General features: G+C 35.1%; 1 protein-coding gene across 1 annotated transcript; it reads left to right on the top strand.

The window, feature by feature from the left end:
• The first annotated feature begins 210 nt into the window (after window positions 1-210).
• On the top strand, window positions 211-22,087 carry LOC116109677 (protein unc-13 homolog). Its single transcript, XM_031395901.1, has 26 exons — window positions 211-538; window positions 760-824; window positions 2,951-3,218; window positions 3,516-3,582; window positions 3,775-3,925; window positions 4,678-4,845; window positions 4,938-5,036; window positions 5,136-5,345; window positions 5,426-5,527; window positions 5,909-6,136; window positions 6,372-6,452; window positions 6,951-7,037; window positions 7,202-7,387; window positions 7,495-7,653; window positions 8,304-8,396; window positions 8,808-8,879; window positions 13,353-13,470; window positions 14,943-15,115; window positions 17,630-17,714; window positions 18,378-18,515; window positions 19,192-19,298; window positions 19,442-19,519; window positions 19,600-19,695; window positions 20,645-20,740; window positions 20,820-21,003; window positions 21,746-22,087. Exons 1-26 carry the CDS (start codon window positions 358-360, stop codon window positions 21,913-21,915), a joined length of 3,462 nt encoding a protein of 1,153 aa, XP_031251761.1. The 5' UTR covers window positions 211-357; the 3' UTR covers window positions 21,916-22,087.
• The last annotated feature ends 283 nt before the right edge of the window (window positions 22,088-22,370 follow it).

Genomic DNA, 22,370 nt, shown 5'->3' with positions numbered 1-22,370 from the left:
AGAAGAAAAATATAAAAATTTGCATTCAGTTGTCGTCACTTAATAATTAATTAATTAAGTTTTTTTTTTTTTAAGTAAAATTTGAACAACAATAGTAAGAACAAATGGTGAGGTAAATAAAAAAAAAAAATGTAATTATACGAGCCTCGAGGACAAAAGAAACAATCAAACGAATGGGAGCCAACGGGGCAACGCTAGCGAAGAAGCATCTCATAAACCATCAACCTTGTCCTTTTGGTCTCGGCTTTTCGCGCTCCCCGAAGTGGACCTTTTCCCTTTCACTGTATGTATGAACCCAACACGCGACTCTCTCTTTCTCTTCAGCTGTTGTATGCTTCAGATATCTAAATTATTCAGATGGAACGGCAGCTTTCTCTGCTAGAACGGTACCGTCGAGATCGTCGGCAGCTCATAGAGTTCCTACTCTCATCAGGTTTGATCAAGGAGCTCCGTACGTCTTCCGGTTCCGCCACTTCTCTCTCCAACATCGATTTCGACTCTCTTAGTGCCGATTACATCCTCCACTGCGTTAAATCAGGTTACTCTATTTTCGTTTCTTGTGCTCTGTTTGGTTTTCGCTTTAATTTTTGGCCGAAAAAAGTCTTAATCGCTTCGTTTTAAGACTTTAAGAAAACTCACCCTAGGTTTCTCAGAAGCCTAGCTGAGCTTAGAATTTTGCGTTGTGTACTTGTTTTTTTTTGTTTTTTGTAAGGGAATTTGGTCCTGGTTGCGTGAGTTGTAAGTTTTTGTTGTCATCAGGTGGAGTGGTTAATGTTTCTGAAGCGACTAAGAAGTACGTCGACGAATCGGCTTATCCAGTTTTGGTAATTAACACCTTACCTGTTCTAGATTTTGAGTGTTGAGTCTTTTTACCTTGCTTCGTATGTGAATATAAACTGCGAATTTATGCATTTATTTATATTATCTTTTCATGTAGTGGAAGAGCATTTAAAGGTTTTATTTTATCATATTGAGATATATGATATTTATTTTCGGTTAGTTTCCTTCACCTTACTAGAGGTGGCTTTAAGTGTAGGTAGACCCTTCTGCTTTGGAAAATATTGCCACTTTTGAATTCTGATAAGTTTTCTTGGGGGAGGTTTATTAGTTAATTAACATATTAAGCATTATCATTAGCAAGGTTTGGAGTGTTGTTTTTGGTTCTGGCCTACAGGTTTATTGTAATGTAGATGCAAGTAAACATATAAGAGTGACATGCATCATTTTTAGTGGATTTGTTGAAGAAAGTTCATAAGGTGTTATGCGATGTCTGGTTTCCCATCAAACAAAGAAAAAAAATGTGATGTCTGGACAGTGCTTAAGTTTTCGAATGTATGTCTCCATGTCAACATCAATAAGTTCTTTCTTATGTATTATTTATTTTCTAATGCAGATTAATTCCCAACTAGGGGATTCGTATTTTCTTATTTCTGATCCAGATTCGGCTGGATCTCCTCCTCGACGTGTGCCGCCTCCAATTAGTGTCAAACGAGGTGGAAACTCTGTGTCGCTCTTATCTAGTCTGAACGATCCGACAATTGCTGAGAATGTTGCAACACCTAGGAATGACTATGGTCTTAATAAAGCAACTCCGACTGCTCCTATGATGCCTACAGTTGTTTCTGGAATTTCTCCATTAGGTTTGCCCAGTCTGAAGACAGGTATTGATTGGTTTACTTATGTTTCTTCTGGACTTGAAAAATCTGATGCATTAATATAGTTTAACAAAATGTGATGAAAGATTATGCATATTAAGATTTGATGGAAAGACTATGCATATTAAGATTTGATGGAAAGACTATGCATATTAAAATTTGATGGAAAGATTATGCATATCTTTATGTTCTCTGTTTTTCCATAATCTGGTTCTTTGTTTTACATGTTTATTTATATTTGTATAATGAAGTTGTGTTCTTTCATCTTGAGTAAACTGATACATAACTTCAGGACTATTGAAGGATTGTCGGATGACGATTTGCGGGAGTCAGCTTATGAATTATTGGTTGCATCTATGTTATTTTCCTGGTAATCACTCTTTCTATCTCTATATTCTTGTACACGTGAGTGTTTTCACATCTATCATGTACCATGGAGCCAGCCTGGGTTTTCATATTGTACCATGTCCTCTTTAGTGTATATACAATAATTTCTACACCTCTAGATCTAAGTTTTTCTTCCTTGCCTTTTCATTTCTTACACTTTCTTTCCCATGACTAGGGTTGAAGTTAATCCAGTTGAGGATAGGAAGAAGGAAAAGAGTTCCAAATTTTTGTCAGGGTTGAAGAGTAAAAAGGATAAATTACATTTACAATCTCAATCTTCAGAGAAACATTCAAAGCTCTTCGATATTGTACGGGTGCAGATGCAGGTAAGCTATATTCCTTTTTTTTGGAATTTAATTTCAGCTGTAATTCTTGTGTGTTTGATAAAGAACATGGGACTTTGATTAATTACAAAGAAAGGTTTTTTAAAGTCTGATCATTTGATTGGCTTTGGTGCATGTAACATAGATGTCGTTTGCATTTAATATGTCTGTTAAATGTGCCAAACTTCTCACTAGCAGCTATAGAGCTTGATATGGTAAATTATTTATTGTACTTCAGATGTGTGAACCTTGGATGACATCTTCTTAGGCAAAGATATGTAACCTTGTGGATGGTTAAATGGATCACTGGTATTCAGATAACTTGCTTAACTAAAATTTCTGCATTAATGGTGAATACTAGATGACTCAAATGGTTTTGCTCCACGCTAATTTTGGGCTAGTAAACTAGAATTATTATTTTGGTGGGCGGGGAGACAATCACTACTTACAAACTTTGTGTGGGGCTAATAGTTTTCATTTTCTGTCTCATGAAAAATCCTTTTTGCTTGTTTGGGTGTGGGGTGGGGTGGAATGGGTGGTGGGGAGGGAAGAGANTTCTTATGTATTATTTATTTTCTAATGCAGATTAATTCCCAACTAGGGGATTCGTATTTTCTTATTTCTGATCCAGATTCGGCTGGATCTCCTCCTCGACGTGTGCCGCCTCCAATTAGTGTCAAACGAGGTGGAAACTCTGTGTCGCGCTTATCTAGTCTGAAGGATCCAACAATTGCTGAGAATGTTGCAACACCTAGGAATGACTATGGTCTTAATAAAGCAACTCCGGCTGCTCCTATGATGCCTACAGTTGTTTCTGGAATTCCTCCATTAGGTTTGCCCAGTCTGAAGACAGGTATTGATTGGTTTACTTATGTTTCTTCTGGACTTGAAAAATCTGATGCATTAATATAGTTTAACAAAATGTGATGAAAGATTATGCATATTAAGATTTGATGGAAAGACTATGCATATTAAGATTTGATGGAAAGACTATGCATATTAAAATTTGATGGAAAGATTATGCATATCTTTATGTTCTCTGTTTTTCCATAATCTGGTTCTTTGTTTTACATGTTTATTTATATTTGTATAATGAAGTTGTGTTCTTTCATCTTGAGTAAACTGATACATAACTTCAGGACTATTGAAGGATTGTCGGATGACGATTTGCGGGAGTCAGCTTATGAATTATTGGTTGCATCTATGTTATTTTCCTGGTAATCACTCTTTCTATCTCTATATTCTTGTACACGTGAGTGTTTTCACATCTATCATGTACCATGGAGCCAGCCTGGGTTTTCATATTGTACCATGTCCTCTTTAGTGTATATACAATAATTTCTACACCTCTAGATCTAAGTTTTTCTTCCTTGCCTTTTCATTTCTTACACTTTCTTTCCCATGACTAGGGTTGAAGTTAATCCAGTTGAGGATAGGAAGAAGGAAAAGAGTTCCAAATTTTTGTCAGGGTTGAAGAGTAAAAAGGATAAATTACATTTACAATCTCAATCTTCAGAGAAACATTCAAAGCTCTTCGATATTGTACGGGTGCAGATGCAGGTAAGCTATATTCCTTTTTTTTGGAATTTAATTTCAGCTGTAATTCTTGTGTGTTTGATAAAGAACATGGGACTTTGATTAATTACAAAGAAAGGTTTTTTAAAGTCTGATCATTTGATTGGCTTTGGTGCATGTAACATAGATGTCGTTTGCATTTAATATGTCTGTTAAATGTGCCAAACTTCTCACTAGCAGCTATAGAGCTTGATATGGTAAATTATTTATTGTACTTCAGATGTGTGAACCTTGGATGACATCTTCTTAGGCAAAGATATGTAACCTTGTGGATGGTTAAATGGATCACTGGTATTCAGATAACTTGCTTAACTAAAATTTCTGCATTAATGGTGAATACTAGATGACTCAAATGGTTTTGCTCCACGCTAATTTTGGGCTAGTAAACTAGAATTATTATTTTGGTGGGCGGGGAGACAATCACTACTTACAAACTTTGTGTGGGGCTAATAGTTTTCATTTTCTGTCTCATGAAAAATCCTTTTTGCTTGTTTGGGTGTGGGGTGGGGTGGAATGGGTGGTGGGGAGGGAAGAGAGGGGGTGGCAGGATGGAGGAGAAAGAGGGGTTTAGCTTAATATTTGTCCTTAAGAGAAATTTGTTTCAGTTGATCTCTGTCATTTTAGGAGTACGAGTCTCCCTTTTCTCATCTTGGTTTTTATTTATTTATTTATTATTATTATTATTATTATTATTATTATTTGGTTGATCTCTGTTGTAAATATTGTTTGCTTACTAGATTTCAGAAGCAATGGGTGCGTGCACTAAGAGAAATTTGATTCAGTTGGCTGCAAGGAGATCATGTGGACAAGTTGATCTTCCCCAAATCTCATTGGGGCTTTTGCTTGGCACTTTCAAGTCTGATTTTCTTAATGAAAAGTCCTATATGCAATGGAAAAGTAGACAGGTGAAGATTAATTTTTGATTTTCAAATATGTTTATTGGAAATCCTTTATTAAAGCACTGAACTTATCATACGCTGCGTAACTATTTTTGTAGGCTAATATTTTAGAAGAGCTTCTTTATTTTTCTGCTAATGTTGCAAAAACTGAACATCTAACCATTAGAAGTTGCCTTGAAAAGATAAGAGATACAAAGGTATGCCCTCTATGTGGATTTTTGATGCTTGCATGATCATGAAATGGTTTGATTGACTTCTTTCCGAATTACTACTACTATGTTTATTCTTTGTTGTAGGAATGGGACTTAAAAATGTCTGCTTCTGAACGTGTTGAGGTTCTATCATCTGTTCGACAGTTGGCGTTAAAGATATCATCTCTACCTGGAAAATTTGGTCTCCAGAGTGAAACCTACTATTGGACTGCTGACTATCATTTGAACATTAGACTTTATGAAAAATTACTTTTTGGCATGTTTGACATTCTTGATGAATGCCAGTTCATAGAGGTAGAAGCTTTCGTATCTTGTTTTTGCTTTTGGTTTTACTTTGAATTATTCTCATTTTTGCTGCTTCGGATTTGTATTAGGAATTTGACACTTTGCAGTCACTTATCAATATGACCTGGTCAACTTTGGGGATCACTCAGAAAATGCACTATGCTTTATTTGGGTGGGTTCTTTTTCAGCAGGTACATTTTTCATCCCAAAATCATTACATTTATATGGTGTTTGCTTATGCAGTCATATAACTCAATCTGTGTTTGGTTAACCCTTGTTAGTTTGGTTTTGGGTCTATGTGCAAGGTCCATTTGGTTAATCATTAGTCTAACCTGCGTGGGGAAGTGTTTAATGTCAGTCTCTGTCACCACTACTCCACCCGACCTCCAAAAACAATACCCTGAAACTTCCCTTTCAGAAGTGCGGGCTTAACAGTCCTCACTTCAAATTGGGGAAATGTCATCCCTAGTCTTTAGTGTCTCCTCCATGTAAAGTTCACTTGACATATATGACATGCCAAATTTTAGGAGCGTGCTTTAATATGATTTTAAACTTAATTTTCCCGATTGAAGTTTGTAGCTACTGGTGAGGGGATGCTAGTGGAACATGCTGTTATTCAGTTGCAGAAAGTTTCAACTGCAGAAGAATATGATAAGGAAGGACAATATATGAATAGTCTTGTATGTTCAAGGCAATGCAATGACAGAGAAGTTAAATTAAGTCTGGTGCAGGCTATTTTTCTCTCGATAAGTATTTGGTGTGACAATAAACTGCAGGACTACCACCTGCATTTTAATCAGGTCAATTGCTACTCTTTATTTCTCCTATTAAATATATTTTAATTGTTCCAATATGAGTGACCAAGATCTTTTAAATCTTTCTAGGATTTTTATTTTATTTGACTACTGCATAAATTTGGGTTATTAATTGAACTTAAATGACTTTTGTTATATGTTATAAAGTTCTTTTCATACCTTGTAAAATGAACCTCTATTTCCTGGCATTTTCTTATTGACTGAAATCATTTTTCTTCAGCAACCTGCTAACTTCAAGAGGGTGATTTCCTTGGCATCAGCAGTTGGATTACTTACTTCTGGCAATTGTTCTGGAGCTAAGGTTAGGTTTGGTGCAGTAAGCTGATTAAATATATATTTGGTGGTTGACATGAGTTACCATGGTTAGATATGTTCTTAAATTGCTTTGTTTAAAAATAGCTTATTTGTACAAGAAATTTATTGCAAAAATTTATTTTCTTGCACTGTTTATTTTTTATATTAATTTCATTAAGTTACTATTTATGCTAATTGCAACTTCAAAAATAGTAGTTTATTTTTATTACTAGGCTTTCGTTGATCTTGAATGAATATTTTTTGGAAAAAGCAAATAGCGTTGATTCGTGGACCAAGAAGGTTGTGCTGAATTTTAAAACCAACAATACATTATTGAAATTATATGTGGTGTTTAAAAACATGTTCTATAGTTTTTATTAAGGAATTGTTCCCGTTGCATTCTGATGGAAGGCCTTCTTTAAAGTATTATTATAATATGCGGAGACTACCATTGGAGCTAATATTTGCTATTGTCTCATGCAAAAACATTATTTTATGCATGCAGTTGGCAAAATTGAATGCTTCAAATGATAAGGCTGCTAGAAAACTTAAAAGATATGTCAAGAAGTCTATTGAAGCCGCTTGCACGCAGGTGAGTATTTTATCTTCAAAAATTGATTTCGCTTAAGTTGATGGGTTGATGTCATATTATTGTTAACTGGCAAATACCATAGTGTTGGACAGAATTGAATCCACTTCTATATTACTTTTCTGCCTTATTCATAATTCATATGAGGTTGATTTGTTTCTTCTCAGGTTGCAAATACCATAGATCTTGAATCGAAAGTAGAAAAGACTCATCCTTTAGCTTTGCTTGCAAATGAACTTAAATTAATTGCGGAGAGACAGTTCATAGTGTTTTGGCCGGTATTATGCCATTTATGCTCTGAAGCATTGATGATCTCAGCCATGCTATTGCACCAGTTTTATGGGGAAAGACTGGTTTGTTTCCGTAACTTCTTAATTGAAGGGTATATTTGCAGTTGGTATATATATACCAATATACTGTAGATATTTTTGGTAATCGTTTGTTTTTCCCAAATATGTAGAAACCATTCCTCAATGGAGTGTCATCTCTGTCCGAAGATGTTAAATTGGTGCTGCCTGCAGCTGATGTGTTGGATCATTACCTAACTCAGCTATATACTTTTGCTTTTGAAGAAAATAGGTCCCATCACCCTATCAGGAAAGAATTGGACCATTATCAGGTTAAGATCTGTACAATTTCTGAAGTCATAGAAACAATATTGTATTAATGGTTTTGGTGTTGCATTTCTTGATGGTGTATGAAAATGAGTCTACAAGCCTTGTTCGGTATTTACCATGTTTCGACACATTTGTACAATCAAATTTCAGTTCTTTTTGCTGTTTTGTTTGCTTTGTCCATCTTGTCATGATATGTTGCTTGCTTGCATTTGTTTTGTTTTACACAGATGATGAGTGATCATTCAATTAAATTAAATCTCAGGAATTTCTATCAGACAACATAGTTTTCTTGTTGCATTTTGCATTGTCCTGGTTCTTTCTTAGAATCTTACACTTGTCATTTACATAGATGCTGGTGCTCAAGGCATGTTTTACGTGCAAATGTTGGAGCTCACTTGTTATTGGTTATTAGTGATGACAACATTCTGATCGATGAAAAATAAGCATCAGCTTTAATTGATATAATTGAACAGGAATTTTATCGTGGATTATATTTGGTCCCAATGCCTATATAACAAACAGCATGGGCTGTTCCAACTTTTGTCCAACATACTTGTGTTTCGGATAAGTATAATTATATATGTTTGGGTTGTAATGAGATGCTATCTGTGCTTTGGTATGATCTGGAGGATGACAAGTTCCTTTTATGCAGATTGGGGAAGTTTGCAAACCAATCATTCTTGATTGGGTGATTACTCAGCATGCTCATGTACTGGAATGGACTGGACGTGCATTTGATCTTGAGGTTGGTTCCATACCAAGTGGGATGTTGTTCCTTTGGTTAAATATCTCTTACCATCTAGTCATATACATGAAACTAGAAAGTAGATGAGAAGAGAGGTGAGGACGAGAACGTTTAACATAAAACTGTGTGAACGATGGTGTTATAAATTGGGTATTTATTGGCATACCCACCATCCTTTCCGATCAATATTTGTATGGGAGGTGGGACATACAAAATTCAATCTCTATTTTCTGCTGGGATGGTGTGTAATATTGTATTTGTCTAGCCATGATCTATCAAACTAAAGCATCAATGCAGCATAATGACAAATACGAAGTGTGAGCGTGCCTGGAGGGATAGATTTGCTTAATTTTATAGTATGCATTTGGTCTTCTGAATTGATTGAAATTAAATGATTATGGGTATGTGTAGGATTGGGAACCTTTGTCCTTTCAGCAAAGACAAGCAGCATCAGTAATTGAAGTATTTAGGATTATAGAGGAGGTATGTAATATCTCTAAAACAGTTATTTGGCATTTGTGGTTTCAGACTGGTTATATAATATATATTCTATTTATTTAGTAAGAAAGATTATCAAGATACTGCCTTGCAAAGAAGTTGCTCTTTGCTCTGTGATGGAACTCCCCTGCAAAACAGACAAATCACAGCAACACACACAACACAACAACCAATAGAGTGCACAATCAACAAATAACAGTAGGTGGTGCTAAGTAATATCTGATAGGAATAAAGGAACAATGGACAGTTTCCCAGCAGTTCGAGGAGCTGGGGGACCTCCCAAATAGCCTATGGAAATATTTCTCTATCCTCCCCCATTCAACTATCTCCTTTATATACTGATTCAGTTCTTATTCTGTAACTAATTGCCAGCTGCGTGTCCACCTCATAACAACAAATCTCTCTCTTGTTCTAACAAACTCACACCCATTGCACACCTCACCATTCTCCTAACCAACTCGCAACTCTCCTAACAACTCACACCTCATCACACTAATTTCTATTCCTCTTCCTGCCCTTGGCTTTGTAGACCTTGTGTACAGGTGGTCTAACACTCTGTGTGTCTTTTCTACTGGAAATTTCTCTGTTCTTGCTCAAGATATCTATTTTTTTTTTTTTTTGTTCTGATTATGGGAACTGTAAACAGCATGCTAATATAAAAATAGTCATTGCTCCACAATTATAGTTGTGGATATTGCAGAATTTACACTGTTGCAATTCTATCTTTTATATTTTCTTCAGAATTTGCTTATGCAGTCATATAACTCAATCTGTGTTTGGTTAACCCTTGTTAGTTTGGTTTTGGGTCTATGTGCAAGGTCCATTTGGTTAATCATTAGTCTAACCTGCGTGGGGAAGTGTTTAATGTCAGTCTCTGTCACCACTACTCCACCCGACCTCCAAAAACAATACCCTGAAACTTCCCTTTCAGAAGTGCGGGCTTAACAGTCCTCACTTCAAATTGGGGAAATGTCATCCCTAGTCTTTAGTGTCTCCTCCATGTAAAGTTCACTTGACATATATGACATGCCAAATTTTAGGAGCGTGCTTTAATATGATTTTAAACTTAATTTTCCCGATTGAAGTTTGTAGCTACTGGTGAGGGGATGCTAGTGGAACATGCTGTTATTCAGTTGCAGAAAGTTTCAACTGCAGAAGAATATGATAAGGAAGGACAATATATGAATAGTCTTGTATGTTCAAGGCAATGCAATGACAGAGAAGTTAAATTAAGTCTGGTGCAGGCTATTTTTCTCTCGATAAGTATTTGGTGTGACAATAAACTGCAGGACTACCACCTGCATTTTAATCAGGTCAATTGCTACTCTTTATTTCTCCTATTAAATATATTTTAATTGTTCCAATATGAGTGACCAAGATCTTTTAAATCTTTCTAGGATTTTTATTTTATTTGACTACTGCATAAATTTGGGTTATTAATTGAACTTAAATGACTTTTGTTATATGTTATAAAGTTCTTTTCATACCTTGTAAAATGAACCTCTATTTCCTGGCATTTTCTTATTGACTGAAATCATTTTTCTTCAGCAACCTGCTAACTTCAAGAGGGTGATTTCCTTGGCATCAGCAGTTGGATTACTTACTTCTGGCAATTGTTCTGGAGCTAAGGTTAGGTTTGGTGCAGTAAGCTGATTAAATATATATTTGGTGGTTGACATGAGTTACCATGGTTAGATATGTTCTTAAATTGCTTTGTTTAAAAATAGCTTATTTGTACAAGAAATTTATTGCAAAAATTTATTTTCTTGCACTGTTTATTTTTTATATTAATTTCATTAAGTTACTATTTATGCTAATTGCAACTTCAAAAATAGTAGTTTATTTTTATTACTAGGCTTTCGTTGATCTTGAATGAATATTTTTTGGAAAAAGCAAATAGCGTTGATTCGTGGACCAAGAAGGTTGTGCTGAATTTTAAAACCAACAATACATTATTGAAATTATATGTGGTGTTTAAAAACATGTTCTATAGTTTTTATTAAGGAATTGTTCCCGTTGCATTCTGATGGAAGGCCTTCTTTAAAGTATTATTATAATATGCGGAGACTACCATTGGAGCTAATATTTGCTATTGTCTCATGCAAAAACATTATTTTATGCATGCAGTTGGCAAAATTGAATGCTTCAAATGATAAGGCTGCTAGAAAACTTAAAAGATATGTCAAGAAGTCTATTGAAGCCGCTTGCACGCAGGTGAGTATTTTATCTTCAAAAATTGATTTCGCTTAAGTTGATGGGTTGATGTCATATTATTGTTAACTGGCAAATACCATAGTGTTGGACAGAATTGAATCCACTTCTATATTACTTTTCTGCCTTATTCATAATTCATATGAGGTTGATTTGTTTCTTCTCAGGTTGCAAATACCATAGATCTTGAATCGAAAGTAGAAAAGACTCATCCTTTAGCTTTGCTTGCAAATGAACTTAAATTAATTGCGGAGAGACAGTTCATAGTGTTTTGGCCGGTATTATGCCATTTATGCTCTGAAGCATTGATGATCTCAGCCATGCTATTGCACCAGTTTTATGGGGAAAGACTGGTTTGTTTCCGTAACTTCTTAATTGAAGGGTATATTTGCAGTTGGTATATATATACCAATATACTGTAGATATTTTTGGTAATCGTTTGTTTTTCCCAACTATGTAGAAACCGTTCCTCAATGGAGTGTCATCTCTGTCCGAAGATGTTAAATTGGTGCTGCCTGCAGCTGATGTGTTGGATCATTACCTAACTCAGCTATATACTTCTGCTTTTGAAGAAAATAGGTCCCATCACCCTATCAGGAAAGAATTGGACCATTATCAGGTTAAGATCTGTACAATTTCTGAAGTCATAGAAACAATATTGTATTAATGGTTTTGGTGTTGCATTTCTTGATGGTGTATGAAAATGAGTCTACAAGCCTTGTTCGGTATTTACCATGTTTCGACACATTTGTACAATCAAATTTCAGTTCTTTTTGCTGTTTTGTTTGCTTTGTCCATCTTGTCATGATATGTTGCTTGCTTGCATTTGTTTTGTTTTACACAGATGATGAGTGATCATTCAATTAAATTAAATCTCAGGAATTTCTATCAGACAACATAGTTTTCTTGTTGCATTTAGCATTGTCCTGGTTCTTTCTTAGAATCTTACACTTGTCATTTACATAGATGCTGGTGCTCAAGGCATGTTTTACGTGCAAATGTTGGAGCTCACTTGTTATTGGTTATTAGTGATGACAACATTCTGATAGATGAAAAATAAGCATCAGCTTTAATTGATATAATTGAACAGGAATTTTATCGTGGATTATATTTGGTCCCAATGCCTATATAACAAACAGCATGGGCTGTTCCAACTTTTGTCCAACATACTTGTGTTTCGGATAAGTATAATTATATATGTTTGGGTTGTAATGAGATGCTATCTGTGCTTTGGTATGATCTGGAGGATGACAAGTTCCTTTTATGCAGATTGGGGAAGTTTGCAAACCAATCATTCTTGATTGGGTGATTACTCAGCATGCTCATGTACTGGAATGGACTGGACGTGCATTTGATCTTGAGGTTGGTTCCATACCAAGTGGGATGTTGTTCCTTTGGTTAAATATCTCTTACCATCTAGTCATATACATGAAACTAGAAAGTAGATGAGAAGAGAGGTGAGGACGAGAACGTTTAACATAAAACTGTGTGAACGATGGTGTTATAAATTGGGTATTTATTGGCATACCCACCATCCTTTCCGATCAATATTTGTATGGGAGGTGGGACATACAAAATTCAATCTCTATTTTCTGCTGGGATGGTGTGTAATATTGTATTTGTCTAGCCATGATCTATCAAACTAAAGCATCAATGCAGCATAATGACAAATACGACGTGTGTAAGCGTGCCTGGAGGGATAGATTTGCTTAATTTTATAGTATGCATTTGGTCTTCTGAATTGATTGAAATTAAATGATTATGGGTATGTGTAGGATTGGGAACCTTTGTCCTTTCAGCAAAGACAATCAGCATCAGTAATTGAAGTATTTAGGATTATAGAGGAGGTATGTAATATCTCTAAAACAGTTATTTGGCATTTGTGGTTTCAGACTGGTTATACAATATATATTCTATTCATTTAGTAAGAAAGATTATCAAGATACTGCCTTGCAAAGAAGTTGCTCTTTGCTCTGTGTGTCTTTTCTACTGGAAATTTCTCTGTTCTTGCTCAAGATATCTATTTTTTTTTTTTTTTGTTCTGATTATGGGAACTGTAAACAGCATGCTAATATAAAAATAGTCATTGCTCCACAATTATAGTTGTGGATATTGCAGAATTTACGCTGTTGCAATTCTATCTTTTATATTTTCTTCAGCATTTTTTATTATTTATTTAAATAATTATTTTGAGTAACTTGTAGTCTTGTTTTGTTGCACTCCTGCTATATTTTATTTAACCTGCAGACTGTGGATCAATTCTTTGGCTTGAACCTCCCTTTGGATGTTACACATTTACAAGCTCTGCTATCCATAATTTTCCACAGCTTGGATGCCTATTTGCAGAGATTGCTGAGCCAGTTAGGTATCATACATGTTATCTACTAGCATATTTATGATGGGACATTTTTCTAATTGTATTTGAAGTTTTATGTTTTGCTTGAAAAAATTCAATGTACAGCTTAATGAAAGTCTAAAGAGGCTTCACCATGCATGCCTTTAGCTTTTGGTTTATGGGGTTGGCCAGCTAGGTGACAGTTTAGTGTGTACCTGGAGGAAAAATTGTTTCTGCTAGGGTCCCTGTCCCTATTTCGAATTGAATGTTTTAGGTGTATGGTTAGAGAGAGAATAAGTTTTGAAGGGGTTTTCATTGAGGGGGCTGGTTTATTGTGGGACCAAATTCGGCTTTTTAGCCTCTTTGTAGGCTTCAGTTCCTAAGCAGTTTATGGATATATTGTTTTTCTAATTCATAGAGATTGAATTGCTGTTTTGGTTTAATTGTTGTGTTTGTTTCTGAATGTTTTGTCCACTATTGGTTGGCTATTTTGAGGTGGATCACTGGTTCGCCTTATTTATCTGTTCTTGTTATTATTATGATCAGTTCATGTATCTTTACCACCCCACCCCCCCCCCAAAAAAAAAGAAGTTAGGATAATGATTTTCATGTTTCTTTGGTTTGTTGGAGGACAGTGACTGTTACAAGATAACATTTGTCATGATTTCTTGCTGGTAGTTCCCTTGGTATATATGTGGATTTACAAGGTATAATAATTGTTCTGCTCTATAGTAAGATATAAGGCCAAGTTCTTATAGAATCTCTTAGATCACTGATGATGGATAAATTAATGTATATATATTTGGTTTCCCGTCTTTTATTTACAAAGTATGTCAATAAGCATCTGTTGCCCATCACAAAGCTGGACAACTTGTTAAATCATCATCTTTTTTGTTATTGCTTGTTGGATATGTGACTGGAATCTTTTTATTTTTCACTCTGAATGCTGGTGCTTGTAATCAGATGAAATATATATTTCTTGGATTATGGTGTATTTGACTCATCAGAAGAACCAAGGGGATAATTAGGTTGAATTTCTATCAATAATTAGTTCTTTAGGCTTCATCCATCATGGAGTTTCAGGGATTCCTGCCTTTTTAGGACAGAAGGTAATCATGATGTATAGAGTGGCAAAATCCAAGATCATTATGGATTGTGATGTCTTAAGTGTTATTAGGTAGCAGAAGAGAAATTCTTATGGTCCTTGAGTATTCTCACGTTTACTTTGACATCCTTGACATTTCTTATAAGGTTTATTCAATTTTCTCGCCATATATCCCATTTTGGTACTATCTTGGGGATATGATATATTCTTTTAGGAAATTCCTGTATAGTTTTGTTTATTTCTTTAATATTTTGTTTGTTTTCTTCTACTGTTTTTATTTCCCTTACAATTGATGACCAGACTTGTTTCCCATGCAATTGATTAAGAGACTTAATAACTAGTATTTCAGATGCCGTTGGAATTCAATATAGTTGATCATAATACTTTAATCTTGCAGTTGAAAAAAGTCATCTGTATCCATCAGCTCCTCCTTTGACTCGTTACAAGGATGCAGTTCTTCCTATAGTTAAGAAAAAGCTGCTGGAGTTTACATTTCTGGATGAAAGTGTGAGTATGAAGTTAAAAGGATTGACAACACCGAAACTCTGTATCAGGTTGAACACTCTTCAAGTAAGTCTGTGTATATATCTATTGATCCTAGTAAATCATACAAATTTTTTGCTGACTTTTTCTCTATTTAAGATGGAACCAAATGATCATGCCAGTGGTTTTAACATAATTTTAAGGATGTTATCTCTGTAGTAATTATTGTTGCTGTCAGGGTAATGGGCCAATAGATTGCAATTCAGAATATAATTTCCACAAGCAAAAAAATATTTTATAATGACATTGTCCATTTAATACTACAAATTGAGATTGAATGAGAAAGCAACAATTGTACTACTGGCAGTGAGATCACCATAAATTAATTGTACCACTGGCAATGAGATCACCATAAATTAAGATATTTATTTTTATAATATTATGTGAACACATTCAAAATTTTAACATGTAATTAAACAGATTATGTTATGGATGACTGTATGCTTTGTTGCACGGTCTATTTTCTTGCTTTGTGCTGAATTAAAATATCAGTTCAAAATACAGTATTTAATGTAGCCAGGGTAGGCTAGGCTAGAATAGAGGTCAAACCAGGCACAACTTGAGATGTTATATCTTCAAGTTATGCTGAAATGAAATTTAGTTCGAGGATCAGGATTGTTAATGCAGCATGCTGGGTTAGGTTGGAGTACTATCGAGGCTCCATTCCAGGTGCTCAATACTTGACTTTAGCAGTTTAACTCAAACCACTGCAAGATTAAACATGAGGCTGCTTATTCTAATCCCATCATGTGCTTGTCTTTTGAACTTGATTTAGGATTATGTGGCTTGGTTAAGATAGCATTGGATTGGCTGTGTTGTATCATATTAATAGAATAATCAAAGTTTTCTTTAAGTTTCACGGCTTAATGTGATTAGATATCTAACCCCATGCAAAAATTTCTTAAATGAATTTATTTTGAAATGTATTTAAAATTTTTCACATGTACTACAAAATAAAAATTTATAAATTGATATGTTTAGCTCAGGTTCCCTGAGGTTATAGAGACCTAAAACTTAGCCCCTGCCAAGTTAAGTTCAGACTAGTAAAGAATTCTGAACCTCTCCCAACCTAGATTGGAAATCCAAACACAAATTTGCATAGTGATCAGTGTAGGCTTGATATCTGGGTAATCTCCCCAAGTTGCTGTCAATAATGTTTTTATTTGTTTTTCAACTGTTTTAAATTTTATTTGTTGTTGCAGACTATTAGGTATTTATCTGGTCCTGATCGCATTAGGTGTGAAAATCGAGTCAAGTAGCTCGCGAGCTACTCAAACTCGACTCGGTATAGGCTCGAACTCGACTCGACACTAGGCGAGTTTGAGTTCGAGTAGTTCGATTAGTTAATCGAGTCAAGTTTGATCACAACGGAACTCAACTCGATATGTTTGCGAGTATTTCCAAGCTCGAGGGTTAAATTGATAGTTTTTAAAGTATTAGGGGTCATATATAATTTATAAGTAATTTAAAAGTTGCAAATCCACTCCTGTTGAAATAATGTAAAACACGATTGTATACAAAAATCCATAAATCATTTTATCTCTCTCTCCTTCACAAATAGCCATTGCCGTCACCGTCGCTGTTTTCTTCCCTCTTCTTCGCTGTCTCCGGTCGCCATCTTGCTTCATCTCCTCTCAGACTCTTAGGTACTGTGAAACTGAAATCCTTAAGTGAAACTAGAGTCCACTTTCAGTCAAATTTTGTTGGTCTTGGAATGTTATTAGTGGGGTTTCTGGGTTTTGGAATTTTAATCAGTGTGGTTTATGGGTTTCGAGGTTATGTGTAAACTGATGCATCAATGGGGTACTGGGGTTTATGTGTAAATGATTGTTTCAGCTAAATGATTGTTTCGGCTGAATGCATTGAGAAGTGTTTGGTGTGATTAGTTGCTAGAATTTCCGATTTAAGCATGATGCATTGAGAAGTGTTGGGTACATTGAGAAGCTGTTATATTTACAATTCGGCTGAGGTAAATTGAAAAATATTGGTGGTGATTTGTCATGTGTGTATTGGAAATGGTGTTTGCATGAGTGGAGATAGTTAGTTTGCAAATACACAGCAAATTGTAGTGGGGAAATTTGTCATCAAACACTACTGTTTTTTTCAATTTTTTTAGATGAGCTCAAAATTGAGTTCGAGTTCGAACTTGATTAAAACTTGATTATACGAACTCGAATTGGAACGCGATTTCCGATTTCAAGTACCAAGTTCGAGTTCAAACTTGATTTCTTAGGCTTGATTAAGCTCGAACTCAACTCGGTACTGTAGCGATCAAGTCAAGTTCGATTTGGCAAATACTCGACTTGATTCGACTTGATTACACCCCTAAGTCGCATACTATCGTGTTCAGAAAGGGGAAGAAAAAAAAGAATATTATTTCTAATTTTGTCTAAAATGTAACCTAAAATGATATCTGAAGAGACCACTTAAAGGTTCCTTTTTTTGAACTAACCCTTTAACGGCAATAGCAATTTAGTATATCTCTCTCTTTTTCGTCTCTAGAATTTATTTCTTTTTGTCATCTTCTGTTTCTTTGTGCAGTATATTCAAAAACAAATCGGCATATTAGAAGATGGCATTAGAAAATCTTGGGGGCTTGTCAGACCACCTATTGATCAATTATGGGGTAAGTGTTTGTATGTAATTCTCAACAAGAAACTGACCTTTAATAATTTCCTTAATTGCACAAATGCTGCATTGTCACTGTTTAGGTTATTAGATCTCTAACTCTTAATGATGTTTCATTGAGTGTACAATTAGGGTTTGGAGGATGAGCTTTCCTCTGGATAACAGCTAAACAGGTGCAATAGTATATAATTGAAGATCTCCTTGAGGACGCCAATTTACTTGCTAGTTATTCTGAAATTTGATTGGGCGTTTCATTCATGACACTTACCTTACCTCAATCAATACTTTATTCAAGAACATGAGTGTTAAGACCGACCAATAGGCTGACTCTGGTTGGGATTGCAATCTATAATTGTGTGTGCATGCTTGCACTGGCCACCAATCAGAACTCTGCATATGTTTGAAATGGACTATCATGTGGAGACATGAGATTTCTATGAATAGCATTAACAAGAACAATGAGAAGTAAAGCAAAATACCGTTTCCTTTTTGGAAGGAGCAAGGAACTACAGTATTTCTGCTAGTGGTACTGTAGACTTTGAAAGATGTTATATGAAACCTTTTAGGTTTTTTCAGATTCTTTTTCTTCTCTGAGATGAAAATCCATTGGCTACAGTGCTTGATATGCTACAGTCTTAGCAGTATTTTTATTTTCATCCAGCCAAAGAAGAGCTTCCTGAAACTTCGGAGAGAGATTTTCTAGCATGCAGTGAAGCAGTGGATGAACTGTTTTCAACCACCTTAAACTGCATCAGAGATACTGCAAAGGTCGCTATCAGCATGATTTGTGATTTTATTGGTGAGTTAATAAAACTTAATTTGTATTTGTACTATCTATCTGTGATTATTGGTTTCCTCTCACTGCAAATAGAAAGACATCCACTTTGATTAATTTAATTTTATGTTTTTTTTTTTCTGTAATCATCTTAGCCGTGTGGTTTTGTTAGTCACATGTTGATTTGATGGCCTATTTATTTATAGCTTGTGAATGTGTTGAAAAAAACAGCTGATAGGAGTTTATCCATTGTCAAGCTCGCATTAATATAACTCAGCATTAGCCTGTCACAAAATAAAGTTGTATGCATCAAGATTTGTCATTTGTAACAGAGTTCCTGTCTATCTACCAAAAAATTGTGACTGGCAGAGTTAGACCTAAAATGATAGGACAAAAGATGGTTTAATCTGTTAGAAGTTAAATATTATGGTTCTCTATTGCCTGAAGCTTTTGGGATAGTAACTCAACATGGATATCATCGTAAGTTTAACAAAAGGGTAAAAACTGTTTGAAGCTTCTGTAATATTTTATTAATCAAACTATAACAAGTTTTTTATTTATACATTTGTGGATGTGTGATCCACAAGACAGTATGCACCCTGAGTCTAGCCTTGTTTGTAAAGGACGGCATAAGCACATAAATATTATTGTTTAATTTTATGACTTAACCTTAATTTTATTCCTAAATTATAATTTGCAGGAGCAAGAGTTGTTTTTTGGGATCTGAGAGACTCGTTTCTGTTTCCTTTATATCGGAGTAATGTGGAAAATGCTCGATTGGACAGTATTCTCCCCCATGTTGATACTGTAAGATACTTAAGCATACAGTCTCTCTCTCCTTCTGTGTCTGTGTGTGTACATCATGTACTTTTCTGCTAAACTTTCTTTTTAAATTGTAGAGTATCTTTTTTCTATCAAGAATATTCTCTTAACCTAAAGGAATCATGTAGGTCCTTGACCAAATTTGTGGTTTGATTGACGACTCTCTAAGGGACCTTGTCGTTTTGAGCATCTGCCGAGCATCATTGGTGTGTTTCTCTCACCCATTGTGTAATATGTTAAGGTGCTCTTCGGCGTGGCTCATGTTGTGTATGCTTCTATTGTTCAGGAAGGCTATGTTTGGATATTGTTGGATGGAGGTCCTTCTCGTGCATTTTCAGATTCAGATATCATGATGATGGAAGAGGACTTTAATGTATTGAAGGTATCTTGCAAGAACATAAACATGGGAATATATGCATGATGTCTTCTTACTAAGATCAGACTTCCTCCCTTCAGAAGGCTAGATGTTCTTGTCTTTTCATATCATGTGCTTGAATGCATGAACATCACACAAAGAAATATTTTGATGCGTATTTGCTTAATATCTGTATTACAGAAGCTGATGGTAAATATTTCTTCAGATCAAAGAGATAAGCAATTAGAGTAGAGAACCTAAGGTTACAATTCATAAATGACTCAAATAAAAATAATATATCTGTCTTAAATACTCTTATGTACTCCATTTTTACTATCTTAACATGTATTTGTATTCTTTGTCAAACCTATTAATTCCAGAGCATCTATATTTTTATATACCCTAATGCTAAATTCTCTCTGATCTGAGCTACAATTATGTCAAGTTAGGAAGTTTCTTGCTGAAAAAATACTTTGCTCAATGTCGATTCTCTTCCCTGCCAGGTTGAGCTAGGGCTTCTTTATTTTTATAAATTCAATAATTTTATTTTTGACCAAGAAAGAGTTGATGTTACTGTTGTAGTAGAGACAAAGGGGTAGGGGACTTGCATACTAGTAATTTAATTTCTTTAGAATGATCCATATTGTGAATAAAGCAATTTTATATTACAGTTGTCTTGAGACTAGTTTTTGACATACGTGATCAATAAATGGACTGAACATAAGCTGCAATCATTGGCCTTTTGTGGTTGGAAAGACATTTTTCTTCAAGTGAAATGTGGTATTGGCTCTGTACTGTATGAATTCAGCACATAAGGTGTCAATGATTGATGCCACTCATAAAACTAAGTGGAAATCTTAACCATGTTGTTTGCATTTTTACAAAATGCATGGAAAGAAATAACTTGCTAGATATGAATGTACTTGCTATGTGTTATCAAATGCTTATTTAATATCTATGCAACTCTACTTTTTAGGACTTCTTTGTAGCTAGTGGAGAAGGCCTACCCCGTTCAGTAGTTGAGCAAGAAGCAAAATTTGCTGAAGAAATACTTAGCTTATTTTCCGTTCAGGTTTGGTTGCTCATACTGAACCATTATTGCTATAAATAAATGGTGGAACAGTTAGCTTGATGATTAATCTCTCTTGCAGAGTGAAACTCTCATCCGGATGTTGATGAATGCAAGTGAGCACATTTCGCTGGAGTTAGATCCGCCAAAACATGGTCATAGGAACTTGGAAGATGCCAATACTTTAGTGCGAGTCTTATGCCACAAGAAAGATAGAGTGGCCTCCAAGTTCTTGAAAAGGCAATATCAGCTTCCCAAATCTTCAGGTGATATTCCATTCTAATGAACTTAATGTTTGCTACTAACATATAAACTACAAAATTTGGCAAATGCAGTATACCTGTGAACAAAGACGACATTCTTGCAAGTACCTGTAAAAGAATTTTATAAGGCCAAATTTTGTGGTTATGCTTCTTACAAGTGACCTGTCTACTTTAACCTAATGCTTCTTGCTACTGTTTTCCACATCTGTGGATAGAACGGCTTTTTCAAATGCATTTTCTCACTACTGAGAGAGACAAAAGTAACAATTTGAAAATTCACCAGATTTATTGGATCTAGGGATGGCAATTTGACCCAGATGGTCAGCCCTGTCCATATTTGTGCTTTTAGGATAGGAATTGACTGTGTAAACCCCTTCGGGTTGGGTACATAGTTGACTATTGCAAACTTGTTACTGTTAAAAAGAATTTGGTACTACATGCATTATTTCCACAAGTTGGACAACAAGGAATGTGGGGAGCCACCCTAGTATATGACTACCATAACATTCCCTAAGCTCTAGTTATCCTCATCTAGTGGTTCTCTCAGATGTTGCTAAATGTAGCCATAACCATTGAAGGCTAATTTTATTTCTAAATTACTGAAATACTTAAAGAGCGCTATAAATCTTCTAGATTTTTGCTCCATATATATTCTAGAAGTCTTAAGATATTTTTACTTATATAACACAAAACCATATGAAGCTTGCATCCTTATAGTGAATTTGATGTTGATTTATTTCTGCAGAGTATGATGATATTCCATCAGACAATCCGACTTTGATATCCCCCATGGTATTTGATCTTCTTAAGCGAAGCAGCTCATTGCAGTGGACCAATAACGGCTCAAGTAGTTTCAGATCAATTAAGAGTAGACTTCAAAAAGCAACATCTGATATCAGGAATGTAGCCTGGTAACAGCAATTGTTTGTGAAGATATCTTGATTTTTTCCCACTGCATCCAAACGGCCCTTTTTTGTCTGTCTTTTTTTCAGATCGAATTCATAATCATGACGGGTCAATTGAGTTATTGAGGAACATTCTTATCACGTTTTGGCCTTATAGTTCATGAAAGGCTGTCGTCTAACCCAAAAAAAAAAAAAAAGAAAAAAAAAAGATGTTTGTTTGTACTCTAAGATGATTGGAATTTACGTTCGCCAAAAGCAGAAGGCAAAAGACTAGTTGTATTGACAATTAGACATGGAAATAGTATATTATGATCCTCAAGTCTGAAGCTTATCAGCCGCAGTTTTTTTATGGATGTACATCACCAAAATTCTGTCCCTACTTAAAATTATTTTTTGGAAAACTGCAAGTGCAGGCCTCTCACATCAGGACTTATAGCAATTATTGTAAAGGAGTGGGACATGTAA

Source organism: Pistacia vera, unplaced genomic scaffold, assembly GCF_008641045.1.
Source record: "Pistacia vera cultivar Batoury unplaced genomic scaffold, PisVer_v2 Contig587, whole genome shotgun sequence".
In the NCBI taxonomy this organism is placed as follows: Eukaryota; Viridiplantae; Streptophyta; class Magnoliopsida; order Sapindales; family Anacardiaceae; genus Pistacia; species Pistacia vera.
Note: the sequence above shows the minus strand (reverse complement) of the source record. Positions and strands in the feature narration are given on the sequence as shown.